Source organism: Histoplasma capsulatum (genome assembly GCF_000150115.1).
Source record: "Histoplasma capsulatum G186AR genomic scaffold supercont2.1, whole genome shotgun sequence".
Taxonomy (NCBI): Eukaryota; Fungi; Ascomycota; class Eurotiomycetes; order Onygenales; family Ajellomycetaceae; genus Histoplasma; species Histoplasma capsulatum.
The window spans coordinates 2,374,440-2,396,488 of NW_025544801.1; the positions used below are offsets into that span (position 1 = coordinate 2,374,440).

Here is a 22,049-nt window from a genome sequence, read left to right on the forward strand (position 1 = left end):
AAATTTTTCTTCCCCTTACTAAACCAAGCGCCTTTCCTTTCAACAACAACAACAACAACAGAATGACATTACCCCATATTCCATATTCCATCGCGTAGTGCGATCACCGCCACCGTCACCGCCATCATCACCATCGTTAATAATCCTCATCCTTCAGAACAGAGAAACCCACAACCCTACGCCCTCCTCTCCAACAAAACCTCAAACGGCGGCGGCTTAGCCGTGAAATAATCCCTCCAGCCCGGTTCCTGCTCGTCGAAATACGACAGCGGCGATTGCTGCAGCGTGGCTGTATCATGACTGCTCTCCTTTTGTCTTGCAGCATTAGCATTATTGGTATTGGCATTATTGTTAATAGTAGTAGTAGTAGAAGTAGAAGTAGAAGTAGAAGTAGTTTTTCCCGTAGCCACCGCATGCAACCGGACCGTGAACGTGCGGAAAATCAGGGCGGTCACGAGGCGCAGCTCCATGAGCGCCATGGCCTTTCCCGCGCACGAGTTGGCGCCGATCAAGAAGGGGTTGAAGGCTTCTTTGTGCTTGATTAGGTTTGCGGCGGCGGGGGACCAGCGCTCGGGGATGAAGGTGGTTGGGTGCTCGAAGTTTCGCGGGTCTGCATGTTGTGGGTGAGTGAGGGTATGTTGGGTGAGTGATAGAGGGAGACAAGAGACGACAAAGACAAGAAGGGTAGGTCGTTGGGTCGCGGGTGGTCGCGGGGGAGGGGGAGGGGGAGGAGGTGTTCGTTGGATGGGCTTTTGACTCACCTCGATGCAGGGTATATGTCGGTGTAGACACGAGTGTGTTGCCAGGAATCCATCTGCCAGCAATGCGTGCACCCTCGGGAGGCGTCATGCGTTGCATTCCACCCGGCGCCCCGGGGTATAACCGGAGGGTTTCAAGAATAACACCTTCGAGCATCGGGGAGCCGTTGGGGATAGACAATTTTTGATAGGAGATGTCGTCGATGCCCGTGAGGAGGGTGTCGAGTTCTTGCTGGAGGAGGGCTTGCTTGTCTGGGTGGGTAGCGAGGATGTAGATGAGGGCGGTGAGGGTTGCTGCGACCGTGTCACTGCCGGCTGTGATGGCTAGCTCGGAGTCGCACACGAGGTCGCCGGGGACGGAGAATTCGGGGAAAACGAACGGGTCAGAGGTGGCCGGTGAGCCTGGGGAGTCGTCGAGGAGGTAGGAGAAGAGATCCTTGCAGGCTGTTCCCAGCTGGATGTTCGCGGTGATGAGGACCGAATGAGTCAGTAACAAGGTCATCAAACGTAACGGGGAAGGGGTGGGGAGAGAGATAGATTATCCATTACCTTCATTCTTTCTACAACCTTGCGCGAGTGGTCTTTTACCCGTGCCGACCATACATCGCGCAATACAGGGAGTCTTTTCAAAAGAATGAACGTCCAGGGAACACAGACGAGGCTCCCCGCTATCGGCCTTGACATCTCGAATGTTTCAAGAATTTGTGCCGCCTTTCCATCTTTGACCATGTCAAATGGTTTGCTGAACGCAACGTCACCGATGACGTCGAAACCGAAATAGTTCATCCACGTACCGATTTCGATGGGCTTGCCGTTTCGCGATCTCGCGATCAGTTGATTTATGAGGTCTGCGCAGTGGCCGAGTATTTTAGGCTCGTATGTGGTCAGAGCTGGAGGGGCACGTTTCGTTCAATCAGGATATATGTAAGCAGTTGTTTTTTCGAATTGAACTTGAAAAATTGGGTGAAAATAATTGACTAACCCTTAATACCAAGTCCGCGATCCCAAATTCTCCGTCTTCTGGCATGATCACCTTTGTCGCGGAGCATCTGCAGAGATCTGAAGGGGTAATTTAGGTCATAGAATGGGCCTTTGACACAGACAGTGCCTGGGCCATGAATATCACGGATAGCATCTGCATGGTTGATTGAGATTTCTCGAGGCCCTGGTGATATTGGAGTCAGAAATACGAAATCTAGATTTCAGAGACGAGCCTAACCAGGCAGTTGCCAAAACGGGGGAAGTCAGCCTTGGACGTACGAATGCGAACAAAATCCCCATGCTCCTCATGAAGTTGTTGTACCTTTACAGGAAATTTGAATTCAGGAACAGAGACCTTGATGGACCAGAGTGCGGTCAATCTCCAAGCTAAAGGACCAGGGAAATCCCTAAGAGGGTGGAGCCAACCGCGGTAGAGCCCGATGCTTCCGAAGAGCCCAGTCATGTAGCTGACCCAGAAAGCGGACACAAGCAACAATGTGCTGGGAATGGATAGCACCGTCAATGTAAGGGTCACAGCCGGGCTCAGTAGACCAATAGCGAAGGCGTAGAGCGCCGTCAGAGTGGGTGTATATCGTTCCCATTCGCCATGCTTAAAGATCAGAAGGTGGGAGATGATCCCCAGTAAGATCCCTGCTGTGCAAACGACTTGCAACATTGTATCCAATTCTGTTCCTGATACTGACAGTACTAGGATCTTCCGTGTTGAAGGGTTGGAGGGGTGGAGGCGGTTGGAGACACTGTGCCTTGATCACAACCAGTTTCCCCACCATAATATACATAGGATAGCTGCTGGAAGGTGTGCGCTCTGTTGGAAAGATTATGCAAGAGATTATAAGCAGCTAGTTAACTAACTAACTAGTCAATTGCGGGCTGGCTGATCCATCTGCCGTGGATCCTGAGTAGAGGAAGTTGCACGGGAGCGCGACTCTGTGGACCTAGACTGTTCAGGTTTAGAGGCACGTTGTTCAAGAAACTGAACATAAGACCTTCTGAAGGATCAGAGCAAATTGTCACCATGTAACCTAATAGTTGACCAGACTGAGGGTTGGCGGAGGATGCTCAGACATGTTTGCCAAAATGCAATGGTGGAGCCGTGATTGGGTCATTCCATTTCCACATCCTGGCCTCTGGTGGTTGTTTCTCCGTCGCTAGATGGGAATTGGATATTGAATGCGCCTGGGGGCCTGGCTTTTTCTCATGGCTGGCAAACTAGAACTGCGTGAAGGAGCTGACCATTGCTTGGCCCTTATTACTCGTCTGCATCTAACTTCTTGTTTGGCCATAGCTTGTTTTCACCAAGAGTCCAAGTTGCCAGGAAGGCCACGCCATGCAAGCAAAGCCTTCGACCAAACCTGATCTGGGTGCGTTGAGTTAAAACTCGTGTGATGGAGCTATTTGTGATGTGCTGTTGAAAGTCCCCAGGGAAGCAACTTGTTCCACACAGCAAACCACGTTCCACGAGTCAAGAAAGGGGTGTACAATTCGCTGAGCATTTAAATGCGAACCGGTCGTTCAAGGAATGAAACTCCCAACCACAACATCGGTTCTTCATTTGTGGAGGCATGATGACCACTGATCATCGGCCAGTATGGAAGAATTAATGTGGTTCCCCGACTCTACCGCAGTAGCATTTGGGTTTTGCTTTGTTCTTGTTTTTGGGCGAAGGATGACAATCCATTCGACTTAGGCGGCAAGCGATAAGCTGCCTTCGTGTCCAGAACCAACCAAGTTAGAGGCGCGGATTTCGGCTCGGGAGCTAATAGCGTCCTGGCCCTGCTCACAGTGGAGTAATTTCGAGACAAGGAACAATCGCATCTATGATCATTGGTGGGCGTGAAAATCGTTCGAGGCCTTTGATGACTGTTGGGTTCAGCACTGAAGGATGATGTTATGATGGTCATTGACACTGGGAGGCGGTGGTGGATGGGGTCCGATGAACTCAACAAGGGCCAGTGTACGGACTTGCCTGGCCGTCATTCACAGATTTCCTCGAAGGAGCTGCTCCACACGGCACGTATTGAAAGCGTGAGGCAATCTTCATATAATTCCAAACATTCCCTCAAATTCTCCAATCGATAGCGCCTATACCGGCCTCGAAACCGCCCTTTCAACTTTCAGACCTTTGCTGCAGGATACCGATCACTTGGCAAAACCCTGTCTCGAGGTCTCTCCACGCAGCTGGAACAAGTCTCGCGCGCAGATAGATGTATGCAGCATCCACGAAGAGACATTTCTTTCATTGCGAAGGAAACTCGACTGTAACAAAATACCCTTGTGGGAAATGGGCCATTAGGGTGTGGGTCAAATCCCTGATATCTGTTACTTGTTGTTATGCTGTGTCTGATGGTCCTAAAAGAGTGAAAAATTATCAACAAACTTGCACACGGAAAAACCCTCCACTGAGCTATTTTTCTAAATTACCAAAGTGACGAAGAACCATATCACAGACCTAACAAACGAATGATACGTCTTGCATTGTGATCGCGGATTATTTTAGGGCTCTATCTCAGGATATCAAAGCATTTTCGCGTGTTATATTATAATAACGGCTATTTTTACGGCCCCCCGTCCCACGACCGTCAAGGAGACTTCAGTATGACCTCGCCAAATTTGGACTGAATGGATTGGGCCGGAAAAAGGCAGGCCCTTGCTTTGCTATATCTGCGACTGACCAACCCAGATCTGGAGCATTTCATGGTGCCATTGTGGTAGTATCTCACATGGCATCCGCTGCTATATGGCGGAATGAATAGCTTCCAGAGTTCAGTCTGATATGAAGCTTTGCGGAACAGATATGACCTATCATGCCCCAAGGAATTTACGTGTGTTCCATAAGATTATGGACCAGGGAGAATGAAACGAGAGCGGCCGATATTACGGCCTTGATTCTGCTCTGGCTGACCGTCTAGGGAAATCAAACTGTGACGTATGGATGGCACTGCCTGCAAGGAGGCACTGGTCAAGGTTTTTACAACTCTACTTCGCATCTATCTTTGCTTAGGCATTACTACCGTGCGAGCTTCGGTTTTCACAAGAACAAGTCATTGCAGGAATATGTAATTGTATCAGCAGCCGCAACTGCTAATCGTTTCTCAGACAACGGCTGACGATGAGAGAAGTTTGCCCGGGATAAGGGAAGAAGTGTACAGAAGAATTCGGTGGAATGAGATATTTACAGCAACCGTTTCCGGAATAAGGGCGTAGGATTCTCTCCAGATATTGATATATGGATCATGGCATGAGTTAGCCTTGTGATAATTGTTACCTCCTGTGAAACACGCATATATATATTTTGAGGAATAGGCTCCTACCTTAAGGATTGATCCTTTTAGTGTCGTGGTAAAGCCTCTCATCAAGATTGCATGTTTTACCTCCTCATATGCTGCTCCAGCTCCAATCGGGAGTTTGGGTAATTTTAATCGGTAATCATAAATACCGGTATTCTGAACAAAACTGCACAGATCTTCAGTTTTATTACGCCAAGCGTGACAGTACACACTCCCTTGATACATCGTCGTGGCCTCTTTCTGGAACAGTCAAAGCTTCTCCACTCCCTTTTCTTCCCATTCCTCCCACAGCAACCAGCTCGTCCCGCGACGCCCATTCCAATCCTAATCCTAAAGCCCTCCTCTCTTTTCCCTTTGTAGTTTAGAAGTCGCAACTCCTCACGACTTCTCCAACCAATCCTCTCATTCAAGACGAGCCCGTCCAACACCATGGTAAGAAGCTAAAACGATCTCAGCATCCTTGGGCCTCAACCATTTTGTTCTGCAACCACGAAATGAGCTTGTCACTTTCCTCGAGCGTTCGAATTGATTTCAAAAGGAGAAGAAAATCCCGTTACTAACTCGTGCGTCCTCGAAATTGTAGGCTTCAGGATCAGGCGTCGAATCAGGAGCTGAAGGACCGAAGTCGGCTTCTGGTGCTTCCTCTGGCATTTCGGGCTCGGCCCTCAATCGTCCCTCATCGCCTACCCCCCCCGGTGGACCTCGCACGGCTATGCGCCGTCGCGCTGCTGCAGATCACAAGGAATCTATCCGGAATGCACGTCCTGCATCAACACGCTCCGCTGGTGCGGGCGGCTCCTCGGGTACGATGCTGAAGCTCTATACAGATGAGAGCCCCGGCTTGAAGGTTGATCCTGTCGTCGTGTTGGTATTGAGCCTGGGTTTCATTTTCTCTGTTGTTGGGTTGCATGGTATGTGTTTCTCTATTGCCCATACCTTGTCCGGAGTGCATGTTTGGGCTGGCATGAAAGTTTCCTATCCATGTGTGGTCTGGTTGATGTGGGAATTTTACGTTACTGGATGCCACATATGTTTTGTTATCCTGGGAGATGCTGTATTTCTCATCTCATTACTTTCACACTAACTTGGGTTGTTCCGCAGTCATTGCCAAAATCTCGCGGAAGTTCGCATAAGTGCTTACTTGTCTGCTTCGTTCGATACCATCTGTGCTCGAAAAACACCATCTTTCCCCTAAGTTTGCGAATGAGGATCCGATGGAATACCCTGTACGATATGACCGAATTGGCGATCCAGGAGAAAATATCCACTTGGGGTTTCCATGGGTTGCTTGCAGGCTCATTGCATTTTGAACGGAGGACTTGGCCCTCCATTTGTCTTATCTTCTTGTCCTTTTGCTTGACTTTATATACGCTCCTCGTACTCACTCTATACCTTACCATCTTCCCATACCTACTGCCAATGACCATGTCGCAGTGAGCGAAAGAGCGATCTGTGAACATTTGGTGGAACTTTTCCAGCAATCCTTCGCTTTCACTTCTTACGCCTAGTTTGCACATGTCCACATTCGGCACCCGTATGATTTCCCCCACTACCCAAACCACTTCTCTACCTATCTCGACAGTCACCCATTTGTCTGCAGTACAATGGGGAACCCTGATCGCCAACTCCTTATACTAGTTCGATCCACAAGACAAAATATTTCCTTTATATGCCTATGCTTCCATGTGTATTTTCTTCTATTTCTTTTGCGCTCTGTTTCTTGAAATTTATGTCGTAAATAATATTTTTTTTATCTCTTGATTCAATTTATTCGCTCTTCGGATCGCTTTGTCAGTCGTATCTTCCCGCTCCAATTTCCGCTTGGTCCTTGATTTACTCCGGCATGTTGTAATGGAAGACTTGCGCTGGGGGAGGGCATAGACATAAAATGGCGTAATATTTGTTTGCTCATCAATTCTTATACCAATTTTGAAATCTTCTGCTACACATGACTTGGAGTGGGCTAGAACGGGACGTTTGAGTGAAGTTTTGCTCGGTTTGGACGGACTAGACTCGTTGAGAAAATGGAATGGGTTCACACACACACGATATTAAGCTTACATAGAATGTTTATCAGGCTCGTTTTCAAGGTTGGTAGTTTAATCTCTTACAAGATGCGACTGGAGAGAAATGCTAAATATAGACATAGGTGTCTGCTCAAGTCGAGCTGGAGTGTCAAGCGCCTGAGGCATGGCGGCTGCTGCCTGCGCCACTCGAAGATATAAAAGGACGCCAACATCCCTTCAACAACTCCCTCAAACCCATTTTCATTTCACTTGCAATTTTCATTCATATCCCTATATATTTTGCCTTTGCTGATAGAGTACCTCGCAAATGGCCCATAGGTATAGCACATCTGTTTCTGTCTATTGCTACTGCTAGTTATATAAACCGTCCTCGACAACATCTTTTGTACTCGTGTAGTTCCCCCAGTTGCGCGGCTATTAATTCCCCTAGGAGCTCACATTCTAAAGAACTTATTCTCCAACGTTACTAGTGTTTTATGTGCAATATGGCGACTGACACCGTCCATATTTCCGAAATTTCCCTGGTGGATACTCCCACGAAGTCAGTTACCTTAGGCCCTGAGAGAGCTACGATTGTCCGTGAGATCCTGGGTGTCCCTATCAAGGTACGGATACTTGTTTTATGCAACTAAAACGAAATGTATTATTCAACCATATTATTGACATTCTGCCTCGTTCTTTGGTAGCCAGGTCCGAATGAAATAGTTATCTATGGGGTGGACCCTCAAGTTGACCCTGACTCGATTCGTGTGTCTGGTCATGGCCCTGGCACCATAACCGACATACAGACTACCACAGTGACGCAAAGGACTCCCTTCGAAGAGCTGTTTCCTGGCTGTGAAGTCGAGCCTGGTGATGACGATATTGACGAGGAAGATCCGGACGACAATTTCGGGGTTGATAGATCGGAACTCTCAACTGCGGAGACGGAGTTGAAGGCTTTAGAGTCCGACCTTGCTGCAGCAGAGAGAGAACGGCAAACTGCAAAGAAGTCACTCGAGGTCCTGGATGACTATGGTAAAACTATCAAGGCAGGCGATGTGCCTGCCGCGAAGTTAGAAGAGTATCTCCGTGGTTATCAGACTCAGGTCTCGGCATTGGGTGAAGTTTTGTACAATTGTGACAACAAAGTAGCGGAAATTTCCGAGAAGAAAATGAGAGTATGCCGCAAGGTGAATAAGCTTTCTGTAGCATTCAATCGAGCTCGAGACGCAGCTGCAAAGCCCGAGCGCGATAGCAGGAAGAGGAAGTTGCACGAGCGTAATGTCGTGGTTGCGGAAAAGCGAAGGCGCCGAAACGAGCATTATCAATTTTATCCGTCGGAGGTGGGCATGGTTACGCTATTCCTGGACGGCTTTCCCAACCTCAATCCAAACGCCAGCGGTCAAAATCATACGACTTTGGCTACCGATTCCCTTGAGAGAACGGGGAAAATAAACCTTTCTCTGACCTATGTGACGAAGAAGGCGGCGTGGGTTCCCGCTTACGAGTTGAGTCTGACGACAGTAACCCCGGCCGGAAAAGGGGTATATTTGGCAGAGTATCATAATTCGAGCTCTGAGGTATGGCGCGATGCAAAGCTCGCGTTGTCCACGTCCGAGACTTCCTTTGGTGGACTTGGGGAGAAGCTTCCATTGCTCAAGGCGTGGCATGTGAATTTACACAAGGAAAAATCTGAGGAAATAAGTAACGCTGATAGCTGGCGCAGCGGCTTGGAGAATCCCGCTGAAATCAACTCCAGAATGGCTCTAGACCGCATCGCATTTGTTAAGAAAAATACCAATACTCTACCGACAATATCGCCCAGTCTTTTGATGAATAAAACGGCTAACCAAACGGAGTTTGTGGCGGGCCAACAACATTCATTACAACAGGTACTGCAACGGCAGCAACAGCTGATACACAATCACCGCATGCGACAGCAGCAACAGCAGCAACAAGTGCAACAAGTGCAATTGGCCAACATAGCCCAATCGCAGAGGATGCTTCCGCCTCCTCCATCCGCTACCGCACCTATATCACCTCCACTGGCATCTGTCCCTATGATATCAGGCAATCCCCTCGAAGATGATGACGCCACTATTGATGGCGACTCAATAGAGCCTGAATCGAATGCGCTCACTTTCCAAGAATCGTCCCGGCATGATCACGGTTTGACAACCAGCTACGATATACCAGGACGCCGAACCCTCCGCCCTTCGTCACTGAAACGCCGTCATGTAATCGCCGAGCTTGATTTCCCCAAAGTCGAATTCTCCCATGTGATCATCCCCAAACTCCGTCCCGCTGCTTTTCTCCGCGCCAAGGTCCTCAACACATCATCGCTGACACTTCTCCGTGGACAAGTCGGTGTCACCCTTGACGGCACATTCATGGGAATCGCAGTACTTCCTGGCAGCCGTCCAGACACTACCCTTAGCCTAAGCCTTGGCGTCGACCCAGGGATTCAGGTCTCTTATGCTAAACCCAGCTTGAAGCGGATGTCTGGTGGATTTTTTGCAGGAGGATTAGAGACTGCAGTATTTACACGTTCATGTCGGATCACCAATACCAAGTCGGCCGCGGTTTCGTTGGTGGTGCTCGATCAGGTACCCGTCAGCCAAAACGAAAGTTTGAAGGTTAATATTTTGGAACCTAAGGGGCTAGATAAAGAAGGCGATTCTGCCACTGTACTTCTTGATAGCAGTGCCGTCAAGACGGGCTGGGGTTCTGGACGGATAACGAGACTTAAAGGGGGGGAAATTATGTGGCAGCTTGAGGTTGAAAAGGGGATGGAGGTAAAGTTGACACTGGTTTATGAGGCGAAAATGCCAACTGGACAGCAGATCGTCGGGGTTCATTGATTGGATTCATTTCCTTCAGCCTCTTATATATGCCATTTGGCTCATATATTTTGATACTAGGAGCCTAATTTCTGGTCTGTCGGCAACAGTTTTTGATTGTAGAGTTGTACCTGGACGAAATGTAGTGGATTGGTGCTTTTCAAAACAGTTAGGGCTATTCCGAGACCCAGTTGTGGGATGGTTAATCTTTGTTGTAATTAATGGATACTAATGTGATTCTGATCATAATACAAACTTCAGAAGAAATTCATTCTGATACTTGTAGACTACACAATTGAGAGCGGTAGATAAAGAAGCAAATTGGATATTAGTTCATGTCATACTGTACAGACAGTGCAACATGGAGTTCTCTTATGCAACTGTCAAATTTCGATAGAATGCTCGGCCAAGGCGCTGAAGCCTATTATAGATTTTGCCGGGCCGGGCATTGTTTGTCGATAAATGCTCCCTTAAGTTGACTTTACACTTCGACTTTTATTCTGGTATGATCTGATATGACTTTCGGCATTGCCGGTGATTGGCCCCGCAGCCAATGCCGCGCAGTGAAATGCAGAGCCGAACTCCCTTCTCAACCTTTCCGGCGCCATTCTGGCAAGTATGAATCGTTGTGGCCAGCAACTATGTGTTCTGGAGGGTGTGGAGGCTGGATAGTTATTGGAGGCTTCAATTGATTTCATACAAAGGACGGTAGACACAATTGCGGACCCCAGGATGATGCTGAACCCCACGGCGTGCCAATATTTACATCTCACTCTCCTGTCTGCTACCACTGCAAATACTATACAAGAAACATCTTCTATCCCTCTCTGAATACATGGAAATGACGCCGCCCTTCGCTTTCTCCTCGATCCCAACAATCGACCTCTCCCTCGCCAACTCCCCCACGACAAAACCCGCCCTCCTCCAGAAACTCCACAATGCCCTTGTCTCCGTCGGATTTCTCTACGTATCCAACCACGGCGTCCCAGAGAACGTCATCGCAGACCTCGTCAACGTGATCCCGCAGCTGTTCAGTTTGCCAGAGGCGGCTAAAGATGAAATTGCGCTGCGTAATTCGCCCCACTTTTTGGGATATAGCGGTGTAGGCGCGGAGACGACGAGAGGGATAGCTGATAGACGGGAGCAGGTGGAGTTTGCGACGGAGTTGGATGTGACTTACGAACCGGGGAAGCCGCTGTATGAGAGGTTAAGGGGCCCGAATCAGGTACATACATACAATTTTGGACACTTACCCATATATCCCATGCTGCTGCATACGGATATAATAAATTCTGAACATACCAATACTCACATAAAACAAACAACAACGCAGTGGCCCTCCCACCTCCCAACTGTAAAACCAATCGTCCAATCGTATATCTCCCATCTAACGTCACTAGGCGAGCGCTTCCTCCACCTCGTCGCTGAAGCCCTCTCCCTACCGCCCAAAACATTCCTCCCTTTCCTCTCCGACCAGCACCGCCTAAAACTAGTCCGCTACCCGGGCACCACTACCCCCACCGCTGATCCCGGCGAAACAACCATCCAAGGCGTAGGTCCGCACAAGGACTCCTCAGGCTGGTGGACGTTTCTCCTCCAAGCCTCCCCACCCTCCGTGAAAGGGTTGCAGGCGTTGAATAAAGCCGGCGATTGGATTGACGTACCCTGCGTGCCGGGCACGTTCGTGGTGAATATCGGGCAGGCGTTTGAGGTTGCTACGAATGGGGTGTGCAAGGCCACCACGCACCGAGTCGTAATGCAGCCGGGGTCGGCAGAGAGGTTTAGCGTGCCGTTTTTCCAGGGGGTGAGGAGGGATTTGACGAAGGATGAGGCGGTGGGGAGGTTGAGGGGCCAGTTTTTGGAGGTTGGTTTGTTGGGCGGTGGTGGTAGTGGTGAGGAGTCTGAGGAAGGGAGGGAGATTGATTCACCTTTTTTGAAGGGGAAGTATGATACGTGGGGTGAGTCGCAGTTGAGGACGAAGGTGAGGAGTCATCGGGAGGTTGGGAGGAGGTTTTACGGGGAGGTTTTTGAGATGTACGTTAATGACGATTGAGGGAGTTGGTGTAGAAACTGGATACAAGTATATAAGTATACAAATTCCATTAATTTATGTCATAATCCCTAAATGTCTAAATATTACTAAGATCTTATTTCCTCCTCAACTTTATACAGCAGAAAATAAACCCATAGCAATTAGAGAGTACGCTATTTCTGGAAAACAGTGCATTGAAAATAAATAAAATTAAAGGCTCCAAATAACATTTCCCCTAGCCTAGTCAAATGGGTAGCCCCTCGAACCTTCCAAGCGTAAGGGGATTGCTTTTTCTTGCTTTCTTTTCCTTTCCTTTTCTTTTTTTCCCATTCTGTTTTCCCCCACGGACCACGAAAGCTGGTCACAATGATCCTCGGCAAGCCGAGCAAGGGATCATCAGACATAGGATACATGTACAGTACAAACATATGCAGACCGCCCGGTTATAAAATATCGTTATTATTGCTTTATTAATTTTTAATTTATTTTCTAGATCGCGGGAGATAACATTTTGCATCTCATATTGACACCGAAGGGTTCTTATTTTCTTCGGCCCCTTTCTGTTGTTTCGGGGCCGAGATGGACAGTGCACGGGCCGCATCTTGCTGGACGGCCCGTGAAAAGAGCGGGTCGGAGGATGAGGATGGAGGAATTCAGACAAATTATATAACAGAAATTCGTGTATATAAGAGTACTGGGGCTTAGAAACATAGAAAAATGAAATCGAATTTCCACATGTACTATTACTTGTTTCTGCATTTTTATATAGAAACTTTGCTTCTCCTATAACAACGATGGCGGCAATTGCTGGGAAAAGCTTGCTCATTGACCCAGAGACGAAGCCGGTGGAGGAGGAAGTATCTGGATCTCCTCAGAATGGAGACGAGACGGAATATCCATCGACAAAAACAGCCCTGGTGATAATGGGTGCGGTTTATTTGGTCTTTTTCATAGTTGCTCTCGTAAGTTTGAACGTAGAGGAAACTCAACCTACCCAGTTACCACCAGTATTTATCTTCCAAACAACAACAGGAAAGGTAATATCAAAGCATTTCAAGAATCGAACAATTATCGCAACCGCTATCCCCCGAATCTCCGACGACTTAAAAGCCCTCGAAGACATCAGCTGGTACGGCAGCGTCTACTTCATCACCAACTGCTCCACCCAGCTCATCTTCGGCAAGATCTACTCCCTCTACTCGCCCAAATGGGTCTTCATCTTCGCCATTGTCCTGTTTGAAATTGGCTCTGCGGTTTGCGGTGCCGCTCCAAATTCCATCACCTTCATATTCGGCAGAGCTATTGCGGGAATGGGGTCGTCCGCTATCTTCGCCGGTGCAGTTGTTATCATACTCCATACTATACCACTCCCTAAACGGCCAATGTATCTGGGGTTTCTAGGGTCTACCTTTGGGCTCGCCTCCGTCGTGGCCCCGCTACTAGGCGGGGTGTTTACGGATAAGGTTTCATGGAGATGGTGTTTCTATATCAACCTTCCCATTGGAGCGGTGACGTTAGCAATCGTGATATTCGTTCTGAAGATGCCAAAGGCAAAGCGTGGTACAGATCTTGCTAGTGCGTTCTTCAAGAAGAAGATGTTGCATCTTGATCCCTTCGGAATGCTTTGTTTTTTCCCAGGCATGCTTTGTCTGTTGCTGGCGTTGCAGTGGGGTGGAAGAACATATGGGTGGAATTCAGCCCGGATAATCGTCTTGTTCGCGGTGTTTGGATTGCTCCTGCTGGGGTTTGTGGGCCTTCAGGTATGGAATAAGGAGTACGCGAGTGTGCCAGGACGGATAGCCGCGCAGAGAAGTATGGTCGCTGGCGTTTACTACACAATCTGCACTGGCGGACACATGCTGGTGGTGCTGTATTACCTACCCATCTGGTTCCAGGCAATTAAGGGCGTGAGCGCCGTCGATTCTGGAATCAATATCCTTCCCACCATGCTATCTGTCGTCGTCGGTGGCATTGCGGCTGGCACGCTGGTCAGCAAAATAGGATATTACACTCCATTCATGATCCTCAGCACGGTGCTCTCCTCCGTAGGCACTGGCCTAATGATTACTTTTACGAAGGAGACGGGCCATGCGAAATGGATCGGATACCAGGTTTTGTATGGCTTTGGGCTCGGCACGGGTATGCAGCACGGACACATGGCGGCTCAGACTGTGCTGCCAAAGAAAGATGTACCAATTGGTGCAGCGCTCATGTTGTTCGCACAATCACTTGGAGGAGCCATATCTATTGCCGTTGGCCAAAATGTTTTTACAAACGGACTTGCGGGTCGACTGGCGGATATACCTGGCATCGATGTATCGACTCTCGTAGATGGCGGGGCAACAACACTCCGAGACCAAATCAAGAGCCCGAAAATCCTTGATCGGGTGCTCAGTGAATACAATGATGCCCTTCTTGAAGCGTTTCATGTGGCATTCGCGCTAGCATGTCTAAGCTTACTTGGGGGGCTGGCCATGGAGTGGAGAAGCGTCAAGCGCCAGAAGAAGGATTGAACTGTGCAGTGTGTAGTTAGTAATGTCGGACAGTTGTTGTAGATTCGGAGCAGGCAATTGGCATAATTTGCGCTAGTGGGAAATATGGAAACATATACAGATGTATTTTTAATCAATAGCGATACATTCATTTTTTGATATTTGCAACCAAGGAGGTTGAGTTAAGCAGTTGATCAAGCTTTGTTGGTACCACGGATCAATTCGGGATCTATCATATTGAGAGACTGGTAAAAGTCTTGGCGTAAAGGCTATGTTTACATTGGCTTGGCACCCGACCCGGACTTACTGCGAAGTTATCGTTGAGCATTTTTTATTATTCCAGCTTGGATTCCTCGAAACATCCTGTGCCAAGAGTAGCAATAGAGGCAGCTGTGTTTGGTTACACGTATTTGTTGACGCCGATTTTCTTGCTCAATAATTGACCGGCTTCGCTGGTAGCACGTTGGAACGGGTCGTGCATGATTGCGACATTCACAAGGGTATCGTTGATAGATGAATATACCCAGGAGAAAGGAGCTTTGAATACTCTTACTATTACTCTTCTTCATACTCCATTATATGTGTTTGTTAGCTTGATATATTTTCCGGGATTCACACTAAGCAATGAAACATCATGTCTTCAAAAAGCACAACCGGTCCCACACCTTCCCTCCCCACACATCTTGGCTCTTCAATGCCATATTCCTGCGTTCTCTGCTATCAAAGAAAAGTGAAATGTGATAGACATGACCCTTGCTCTGCCTGTATAAATGCAGGAGCTTCTTGCATTTTTCGCGCCCCGCCAGCCCCTAGGCGACGGAAAAAAACTTCACCGGAATCTGCTCTACTCTCTCGGTTGAAAAGATATGAAGATATATTGCGCAGCCATGGCATCAACTTCGGTGGAGCTCAAGATGGGACCCAGGAGGCTCCTAAACCTTTCTCATCGGGTCCGGCTGCCGACGGGTTTGATGGGGCAAGCAACATGCCCGTTTGGACAAAGAGTAATATGGATCAGGCCAGGGAAACCGGCGAGTTGGTTACGGCTGAAGGGAAATCCAAATACTTCACTGGGTTTGTTTTCTGGATCCTCTTTATCCTGTCCATGAAATGGGGAGTGGGAAGCTGATTTGATAAATACAATAGTACTTTGTGGATGAGTCTGAGTGATGAGGTTTGTCTTCTTCCGTGCGAACTGCCAATCCTAGAGTTCGCAACTCTGATGACACATACTCTATCGCCAGCTTCGAAACACCAAAGAGCTCTTTGATAACCAGTGTTCCTCGGATGAGGAGCAACCCGACACCCCGGAGCGGGGAGCATCACTCCTGCCAACTCTAGACGAACACCTCTTTATCCTCAGCTCCGCAACCTCTAGCCAGCCGTTGACTGCCTTGCATCCCCAGCCAGTTCACATTTTTAAGCTATGGCAGATATTCCTAGACAGCGTAAATCCGCTCGTTAAGATATTTCATGCACCGACGGTACAACAAGAAATTCTAGACGGAACGGCAGATTTGGAAAATGTCTCCAAAGCCACAGAGGCGCTCATGTTTGCCATCTATGCTTGCTCGATTACTTCCATGACTGACCACGACTGTCAAAGTCAACTATGTGAAACGAAATCGGCACTCTTAGCCAGATACCGGTTTGCCACGAAACAGGCGTTGATCAATGTCGGATTTATGCGGAGCTCGGACATCACTGTTGTCGAGGCATTTGTGCTTTACCTTGTGAGTTACAGCCTTTTTGCCACAGTTTGCTTATTGAAAAGGATTTGTGGTCTAATAATCTACGCACTTCGCATTACAGATTTCAATTAGGCGCGCTTGCAACCATCAAATCCTCTGGATCTACAGTGGTATATTACTTAGAATCGCACAACGCATCGGCCTCCACCGGGACGGATCTGTCTTCGGCATTTCCGTTTTCGAAACCGAAATGCGTCGCCGCCTCTGGTGGCAGATCATAAGTCTGGATATATACTCCTCTGAACTCTCGGGGGTAGGAACATCTCTGCTGCGTCATCCCTGGGACACCCGAATGCCCCTGAACATCAACGATAGCGACCTGAGCCCGAACATGAAACAGCCTCCCATAGAACACACTGGCCCGACCGAGATGCTATTTCGCCTCATCCAGTGCCAAGTTGGCAATTTCCTCAGGGAGGGTCAAGCTCTATTCTCGCCCGGTAGCAATTGGCGCGACATAGGCGGGATCGACACGTCCATTGGGGATAGGAGCAAGCGCGTAGACGACCTCGAAGCGCTGATGGAGGAGAAGTATTTCCGTTTCCGCGACCCTTCCATCCCTTTACATCAGACAGCCCTGTTGGTTGGCCGATGCGTCCTCGCCGTCGTGCGGTTGCCCATTTACCGCGTAAAGGGCAGGAGCGCTTGCCATAGCGAGGGGCCCAAGATTCAAGACGACAAGATGCGTGATCTCCTCTTCGCCACGAGCGTCAAGGTGCTCGAGTTCGATAATCTGATTAGAAACACAGCGAGCACGAAGCAGTACCTCTGGCACGCAGACATTAGTTTCCAGTGGCACGCCGTCATTTGCATGCTGACAGAGTTGCGCATGCGCACGGTCGGGCCCGATATCGACACCGCCTGGCATCAGGTGGGGATGCTATTCACCAACCGGCCGCAGCTGCTGACGAAGTTTAAGAATGCGTTGTATGTAGCTATTGGGAACTTGGTGTTGAAAGCATGGGCAGCGAGGGAGAAGGCGCTCGCTGATAATATGCCTGCGGGGTCGATGAATGATCAAGAAACTGTAGAGAGTGGAAGGCCGGAATATATACAGATATTAATCGCGCAACGGGCTTGCTCTGTTCGCAAGAAGGCGGCGGCGGAAACTGTAGCTACGAACGGGGTGGAACAACAATCATCAACGAACGCAACGCTGCTAGATGTGTCGTCCTACGGCATTTTGGGAACCAATAACAACGCGCAGATGACACCGATTGGAATCGGACCACAAGAATCTCCAATCCCCAGCCACCAGCGTCGCTTATTTAGTCCCGCTCCGCTCGGTACATTTAGGATCGCTGGTACCCATCAGAACACCAACGGGAGGTTAGCTGAAACCGAAAATATGGAGGATAGTCATACAGACACATATCTCGACCCGTCAGTTCTTATAACCCAGGGCAATAATGGCGGTGTACAGAACTGGTTGGATGACGGCCCCCTTGATTGGACGCAGTGGGATATGTTGGTGCAGGAGTTTGATATGGGTTGGGGTGATATGGAGGTTGGTTGAGGACGGCGGCTTTTGTATTGGCTTTTTATTTTTATACAACTTAGCCAAGGGGAGAGAGGGGTAGGGAAACGGCTTGCAAGATCAGCTAACCAGAGATCCATTTTCCTACCTTTTTTTTTTTTTTTTCAATATATAGTTCTGTTTTAGGTATTTTTTCTGTTTAACTGTTTGTAAGGAATGAATGGGGGCTTTACATAAACGGGAACGAACGAGGCATGGAGAGTTTTAGCTGCTACTAGAATTAGGTGAATGCTAGCATTGTCTTCCAAAGCTTCACATCAACACTGGTCATCACCCGGCACTGGCTAGTTAAACCACTTTTCCGCAACATATAGTTTACCTGGCAAAAAACTTCCGTCCAGGTCATGGCCCTGTTTAACTAGATGGTATACGAAACATAAGTGAATCCCACCGCGGAGAGTACCAGGCGGCGGTGTATATTGAAGCGGCCGTTTGCAGGTGAAGCGAGCCTCATTCAGACCCAGCAGTTAACCCATCCGCTGGTAAACCCATAATAATGTATCACTGACAATAAACGAGGATAAACGGCCTGTACTGGACGGGCAAAACAGCACTGACCACCTAGGCCAAAAAGACCATACAGGGCTGGCTTCCTGCCAGTAGTGCCCACCAACAGGGGCATACCGTTGCAATACTATTTATTGCAGTGTAGTTATAATCGAAGCATGTTGCTTTTCTCAAAAACCTGATAACTGGCATAACCTGTGGGATGGTTAACCTTGTTATCACTGTGGCGGAAGCCATAGCCCTGTAACTATCAGATCACGTGTAGTGGACCGTCGCCTTGGCAACCATGCCCAACACGTGACTAGCACACTCGATTAGCGCAAAGTCCCGCGCCACATTTACACGCAACAAGCGCTCCGGGAGGCGGAGTCAACAGAGGCAACACCACCTGTCCGGGTAGTCTCAACCTCAAGCTGCAATTTCATATCCTCAGACATCCCTCACATAGGAAGCCTCTGTTGTTGCTCTTCGACTTCATCATTGTGCCCGGCTTTTGCTTTGCTTTGGCTACCCGGTCATAGATGTCACTGAACTAAAATTAACCGCCGACTCCCCGTCAAGCGCCGCCACCAACTTTGAAGGCCTTGTTGGCTTGCGACACATCGATATACTATAGGTATTGGCTTGTACAGATCCGTCTTGCCCGCCGTCTTTAAACCAGCCAAAAAGGAAAAAATAGAGACGTAAAAAAAAATAGATATCTCACACCAAGAGACAGAAAAACACCGGCACCTTTCAAAGACAAAGATATTTTTACGTCTACGTTAATACGGCCATTCTCTTTACGGGAACGAAAAGATGGCTATTTGTATTACATTTGGGACTCAAGGTACATTACATCCATTCAAGCAAAGTGGAGATACAATGATCAAACCCTTGTCGCCCTTGTATGCTTATAGCAGGAGAAGGAGAGTACGAAATGTGGCAAATGAGCCTTTTACTAATGATTCATTCCAGAATTTACGTCGCGCCTTAAGGGATATGAAAATGTCACTGCACAATGCCATAATTGTAAGTTTGGCGCGCGTATAGCCGGAAAGGATTCCCTTCCCTTCCCTCTCTGTTAAGTTGAGGAAATGGTAAGGGGCAAAGCAATGGGTTTCTAACCTGGTTATCTGTTTCTCTTTATAGGCGGGAATTGGTCTGCTCATTGCGTCACGAGATGGTAGGCATTGCTAATTCATAATATTCCCTATTTTCTTTGCAAACCATTTGATTCAGAACCGCTTTATCGCATCATCAGGCGCAAATTATATGCTCTCTTGAGATGCTGAGAGAAATGGCTGAAAATAGGAGGACCTGACTAACTTCTCTATGTTTTTTAGGCCTTGGTTTACAGTTTGCTTCGTTGTATGACAACCCTTGAACTATCCATTTGTCACCGCAAAAGCCTACTTAATTCATAACTGATTATATTTGGTTTTTACTTAGCCTGTTCTTCCTCTATCGACTCACAAATATAAGGTTTGTCCTGCTATGCATACCATCCTATGATATCTCATGAAACATAAGGTCCTCATTTTCATGACAAAACTAAACTAATCATTCCCTCATTCTGTGTGCTTAGGAGGTTATCTGCCACGTTTGCCGCTTCGCACAAGATCTAAGGTAAACTAAAAGGAAGATTGCTCATTGGCTATTTTCTATTTTTTCCCCTCGCCCCCTCTCTTTTTTTTTTAGATCATTCTTCTTATCGACATCTAACATTCTGTCACACAGCAATCGACCTGATGTTGAATCGCAAGCAGGTGGGGCTGCACCACCACCCGGACCATATCAAGGGCACCCTGGCTGGGGCCCTCAGGGTCCAGGAGCCTCGGGGGCACTAGGACAACAGCAGCCAGGTTACGTGTATAAATAGCTCGCGGAACTAAAAGCATAGTTTAGGCTGGGCCGGATTTTTGTTCTTCTTGTTTCTACCGTTCTTCGTCCCGTTTATGTTTCCCACTTCCATCGTCTTATATCTCCTTGGTCTTGCCATATTTTATGAACTATTTTCTTCCTCCCATTCCTTTGTTGTGCTGGATTTGGACTTCTCCAACTGTCCCTTCTAATCTAACTTACTATCTAATTATGGAATACTTCGATATTGTCATGATTGCATCGCCAATGTACGATTACATACCCCACTGTTTATTGGAACTTGATTTTTGATGGGGGGTCGATTCCTTTTCTTGCTCTCTTTTATTTCGTTCTCTCTTTCCTCTTTGGGCTTTTTTAGGGGGTGAGGGAGAGCGGGCGGTTCTCAGTATGCTTTATGGATTGAGAAACAGATTTTTATGGATCCGGATTTGACTAATTTCACCTTACGGAAAATTACATGGTTAATGGTAAATTTGTGTTGTGTTTCTATCTGTTCATTCGTAAACGAGGAAATGATATCACGAAAATGTATGGTCTATGGAGCGATCAGACAAAATATATTGTAGGTTTCATAAGAAGAATAATGGAGGCCAAATGATAAAAACATGGAAACGGAAACATGGCACAACAAATAAGGACAAACTGTGAAAAGAAGAGAATAAAAAGCGAAGAGAAAAGGTTCGTGAGTCGTTCATTTCCAAGCTCCAGTTTCACCTTCTATTGCCCGCTTTCTTTCCTTCTCTCTCTTATAGACACGTGCAAATATGTATCACAAAAACAATCCAGTAACATTAGGCGCCATTTAATACAGGTTCTAGAGCGGCAAACTGTGTATGAGAAAGAGAGGGGTTTTAAGTCATTCTGCGACAACCACTGCAGAGCACAATGGCATAAGGCGAGGATCTCGATATGAAGGGGGAGACCGAGTGCTGGCATTTTCATCCCGAAAACAGGCAAATGATCGCAAGCTATTTATTGAGTTTTGAAGAGCAGAATGGCGCAGTGTCCCACGTAAAAATATATAAAATGCTTGGTTTCTATATGTTCATGACATAAAAGTTAGCTGGACATTCATCTCAATTTTTTTTTTCCCCATCTTCCCTATGTAGGGTGGCATAAGATGGATGGGCTCCTTACCATGTGTCACGAAGCTGCCAAAATTGCGCCCTACTATGCAATGCCAGGTTGCGCCTTTGCGCAGGTCGAACTGCGTACCAAGCCATACCTTAGAAAAGGATCAATACGGAAGTGGATCTGGAGCGTTCGTTTACCTCTTTCTTTATGTATTGCGCAATATCCTATTAAAATGGTAATCTTGTCAGTCTCACAGACATCGATCCAGTAAATCTACATGCACAACTTCTGGTTTAGACAGTAGTGTTGTACCTTTTCGATATGGTATTTATCCATGGCCTCCGTTGCTGCCAAAACACCCAACAGTCAGCACCAGTATTCCCATTCCGGAATTATGCCAATTTTCAAGGTTATGCACGTACCGACTTCAATTGCCTCTTGCTGCATGTCTTCGCTCTGGACGCCGAGTGGGTATTAGTGGCCATTCGAGAGGAAATGGGCGTAGCCACAGTCATCCTTTTTGATGCTGCATCATAATAAGATTGACGCGCTCACCATATCAGCAGATTTAATCTGGGCTAATGATTTCACATCTCGTCAGTAAGTCTTCTTTTTCCCTAGGTGATAGCCGCCTGGCAGAAGAGGTTGTATGGGTTGTATACCTTCCAGCTTCTCACGCTTTTCAGTAGCCATTTTGAGTATGGGTTTCGAGATATATTCCAAGTAAGTTCCAAAGGTACAACAAAAGCCGGATTGTGCTATGGGGCGATGATATAAAGTGACGTGAGTAATTCAGGGGTGAACTACAGCAATGTTTCTCTAGCTGGTGCTGTATCAGATGAAAGCTAGGGCGCGAACTATCCCTCACCGCCTTTACGGCAGTAAAAAACGTTATTC

The 22,049-nt window shown here is 47.7% G+C and overlaps 8 protein-coding genes across 8 annotated transcripts; 6 read left to right on the forward strand and 2 right to left on the reverse strand.

Annotated features, from left to right (window-relative positions):
* Nucleotides 1-176: 176 nt before the first annotated feature.
* On the reverse strand, nt 177-2,415 carry HCBG_00763 (benzoate 4-monooxygenase cytochrome P450; the record flags this gene model as incomplete). The annotated part of the gene is made up of 5 exons (XM_045427813.1): nt 177-610; nt 762-1,212; nt 1,308-1,648; nt 1,741-1,923; nt 2,019-2,415. The coding sequence occupies 5 exons, from the start codon at nt 2,413-2,415 to the stop codon at nt 177-179; spliced, it is 1,806 nt and encodes a 601-aa protein (XP_045291788.1).
* Nucleotides 2,416-5,370: 2,955 nt separating this feature from the next.
* Nucleotides 5,371-6,945, forward strand: HCBG_00764 (uncharacterized protein; the record flags this gene model as incomplete). Its single annotated transcript, XM_045427814.1, has 3 exons — nt 5,371-5,479; nt 5,631-5,958; nt 6,149-6,945. 3 exons carry the CDS (start codon nt 5,477-5,479, stop codon nt 6,178-6,180), a joined length of 363 nt encoding a protein of 120 aa, XP_045291789.1.
* A 614-nt stretch (nt 6,946-7,559) lies between these two features.
* On the forward strand, nt 7,560-9,917 carry HCBG_00765 (uncharacterized protein; the record flags this gene model as incomplete). The annotated part of the gene is made up of 2 exons (XM_045427815.1): nt 7,560-7,679; nt 7,761-9,917. The coding sequence occupies 2 exons, from the start codon at nt 7,560-7,562 to the stop codon at nt 9,915-9,917; spliced, it is 2,277 nt and encodes a 758-aa protein (XP_045291790.1).
* Nucleotides 9,918-10,737: 820 nt separating this feature from the next.
* Nucleotides 10,738-12,035, forward strand: HCBG_00766 (uncharacterized protein; the record flags this gene model as incomplete). The annotated part of the gene is made up of 1 exon (XM_045427816.1): nt 10,738-12,035. The coding sequence occupies one exon, from the start codon at nt 10,738-10,740 to the stop codon at nt 11,947-11,949; it is 1,212 nt and encodes a 403-aa protein (XP_045291791.1).
* Nucleotides 12,036-12,722: 687 nt separating this feature from the next.
* Nucleotides 12,723-14,441, forward strand: HCBG_00767 (major facilitator superfamily transporter; the record flags this gene model as incomplete). Its single annotated transcript, XM_045427817.1, has 2 exons — nt 12,723-12,890; nt 12,987-14,441. The coding sequence occupies 2 exons, from the start codon at nt 12,723-12,725 to the stop codon at nt 14,439-14,441; spliced, it is 1,623 nt and encodes a 540-aa protein (XP_045291792.1).
* Nucleotides 14,442-15,054: 613 nt separating this feature from the next.
* On the forward strand, nt 15,055-17,687 carry HCBG_00768 (C6 zinc finger domain-containing protein; the record flags this gene model as incomplete). Its single annotated transcript, XM_045427818.1, has 4 exons — nt 15,055-15,494; nt 15,567-15,594; nt 15,665-16,153; nt 16,233-17,687. The coding sequence occupies 4 exons, from the start codon at nt 15,055-15,057 to the stop codon at nt 17,685-17,687; spliced, it is 2,412 nt and encodes an 803-aa protein (XP_045291793.1).
* A 1,042-nt stretch (nt 17,688-18,729) lies between these two features.
* On the forward strand, nt 18,730-20,076 carry HCBG_00769 (uncharacterized protein; the record flags this gene model as incomplete). Its single annotated transcript, XM_045427819.1, has 7 exons — nt 18,730-19,044; nt 19,173-19,226; nt 19,347-19,380; nt 19,541-19,565; nt 19,647-19,679; nt 19,783-19,823; nt 19,935-20,076. 7 exons carry the CDS (start codon nt 19,014-19,016, stop codon nt 20,074-20,076), a joined length of 360 nt encoding a protein of 119 aa, XP_045291794.1.
* A 544-nt stretch (nt 20,077-20,620) lies between these two features.
* On the reverse strand, nt 20,621-21,928 carry HCBG_00770 (dynein light chain; the record flags this gene model as incomplete). The annotated part of the gene is made up of 7 exons (XM_045427820.1): nt 20,621-21,115; nt 21,216-21,285; nt 21,350-21,376; nt 21,465-21,499; nt 21,575-21,608; nt 21,708-21,730; nt 21,815-21,928. 7 exons carry the CDS (start codon nt 21,843-21,845, stop codon nt 21,051-21,053), a joined length of 285 nt encoding a protein of 94 aa, XP_045291795.1.
* Between the last annotated feature and the right edge of the window lie 121 nt (nt 21,929-22,049).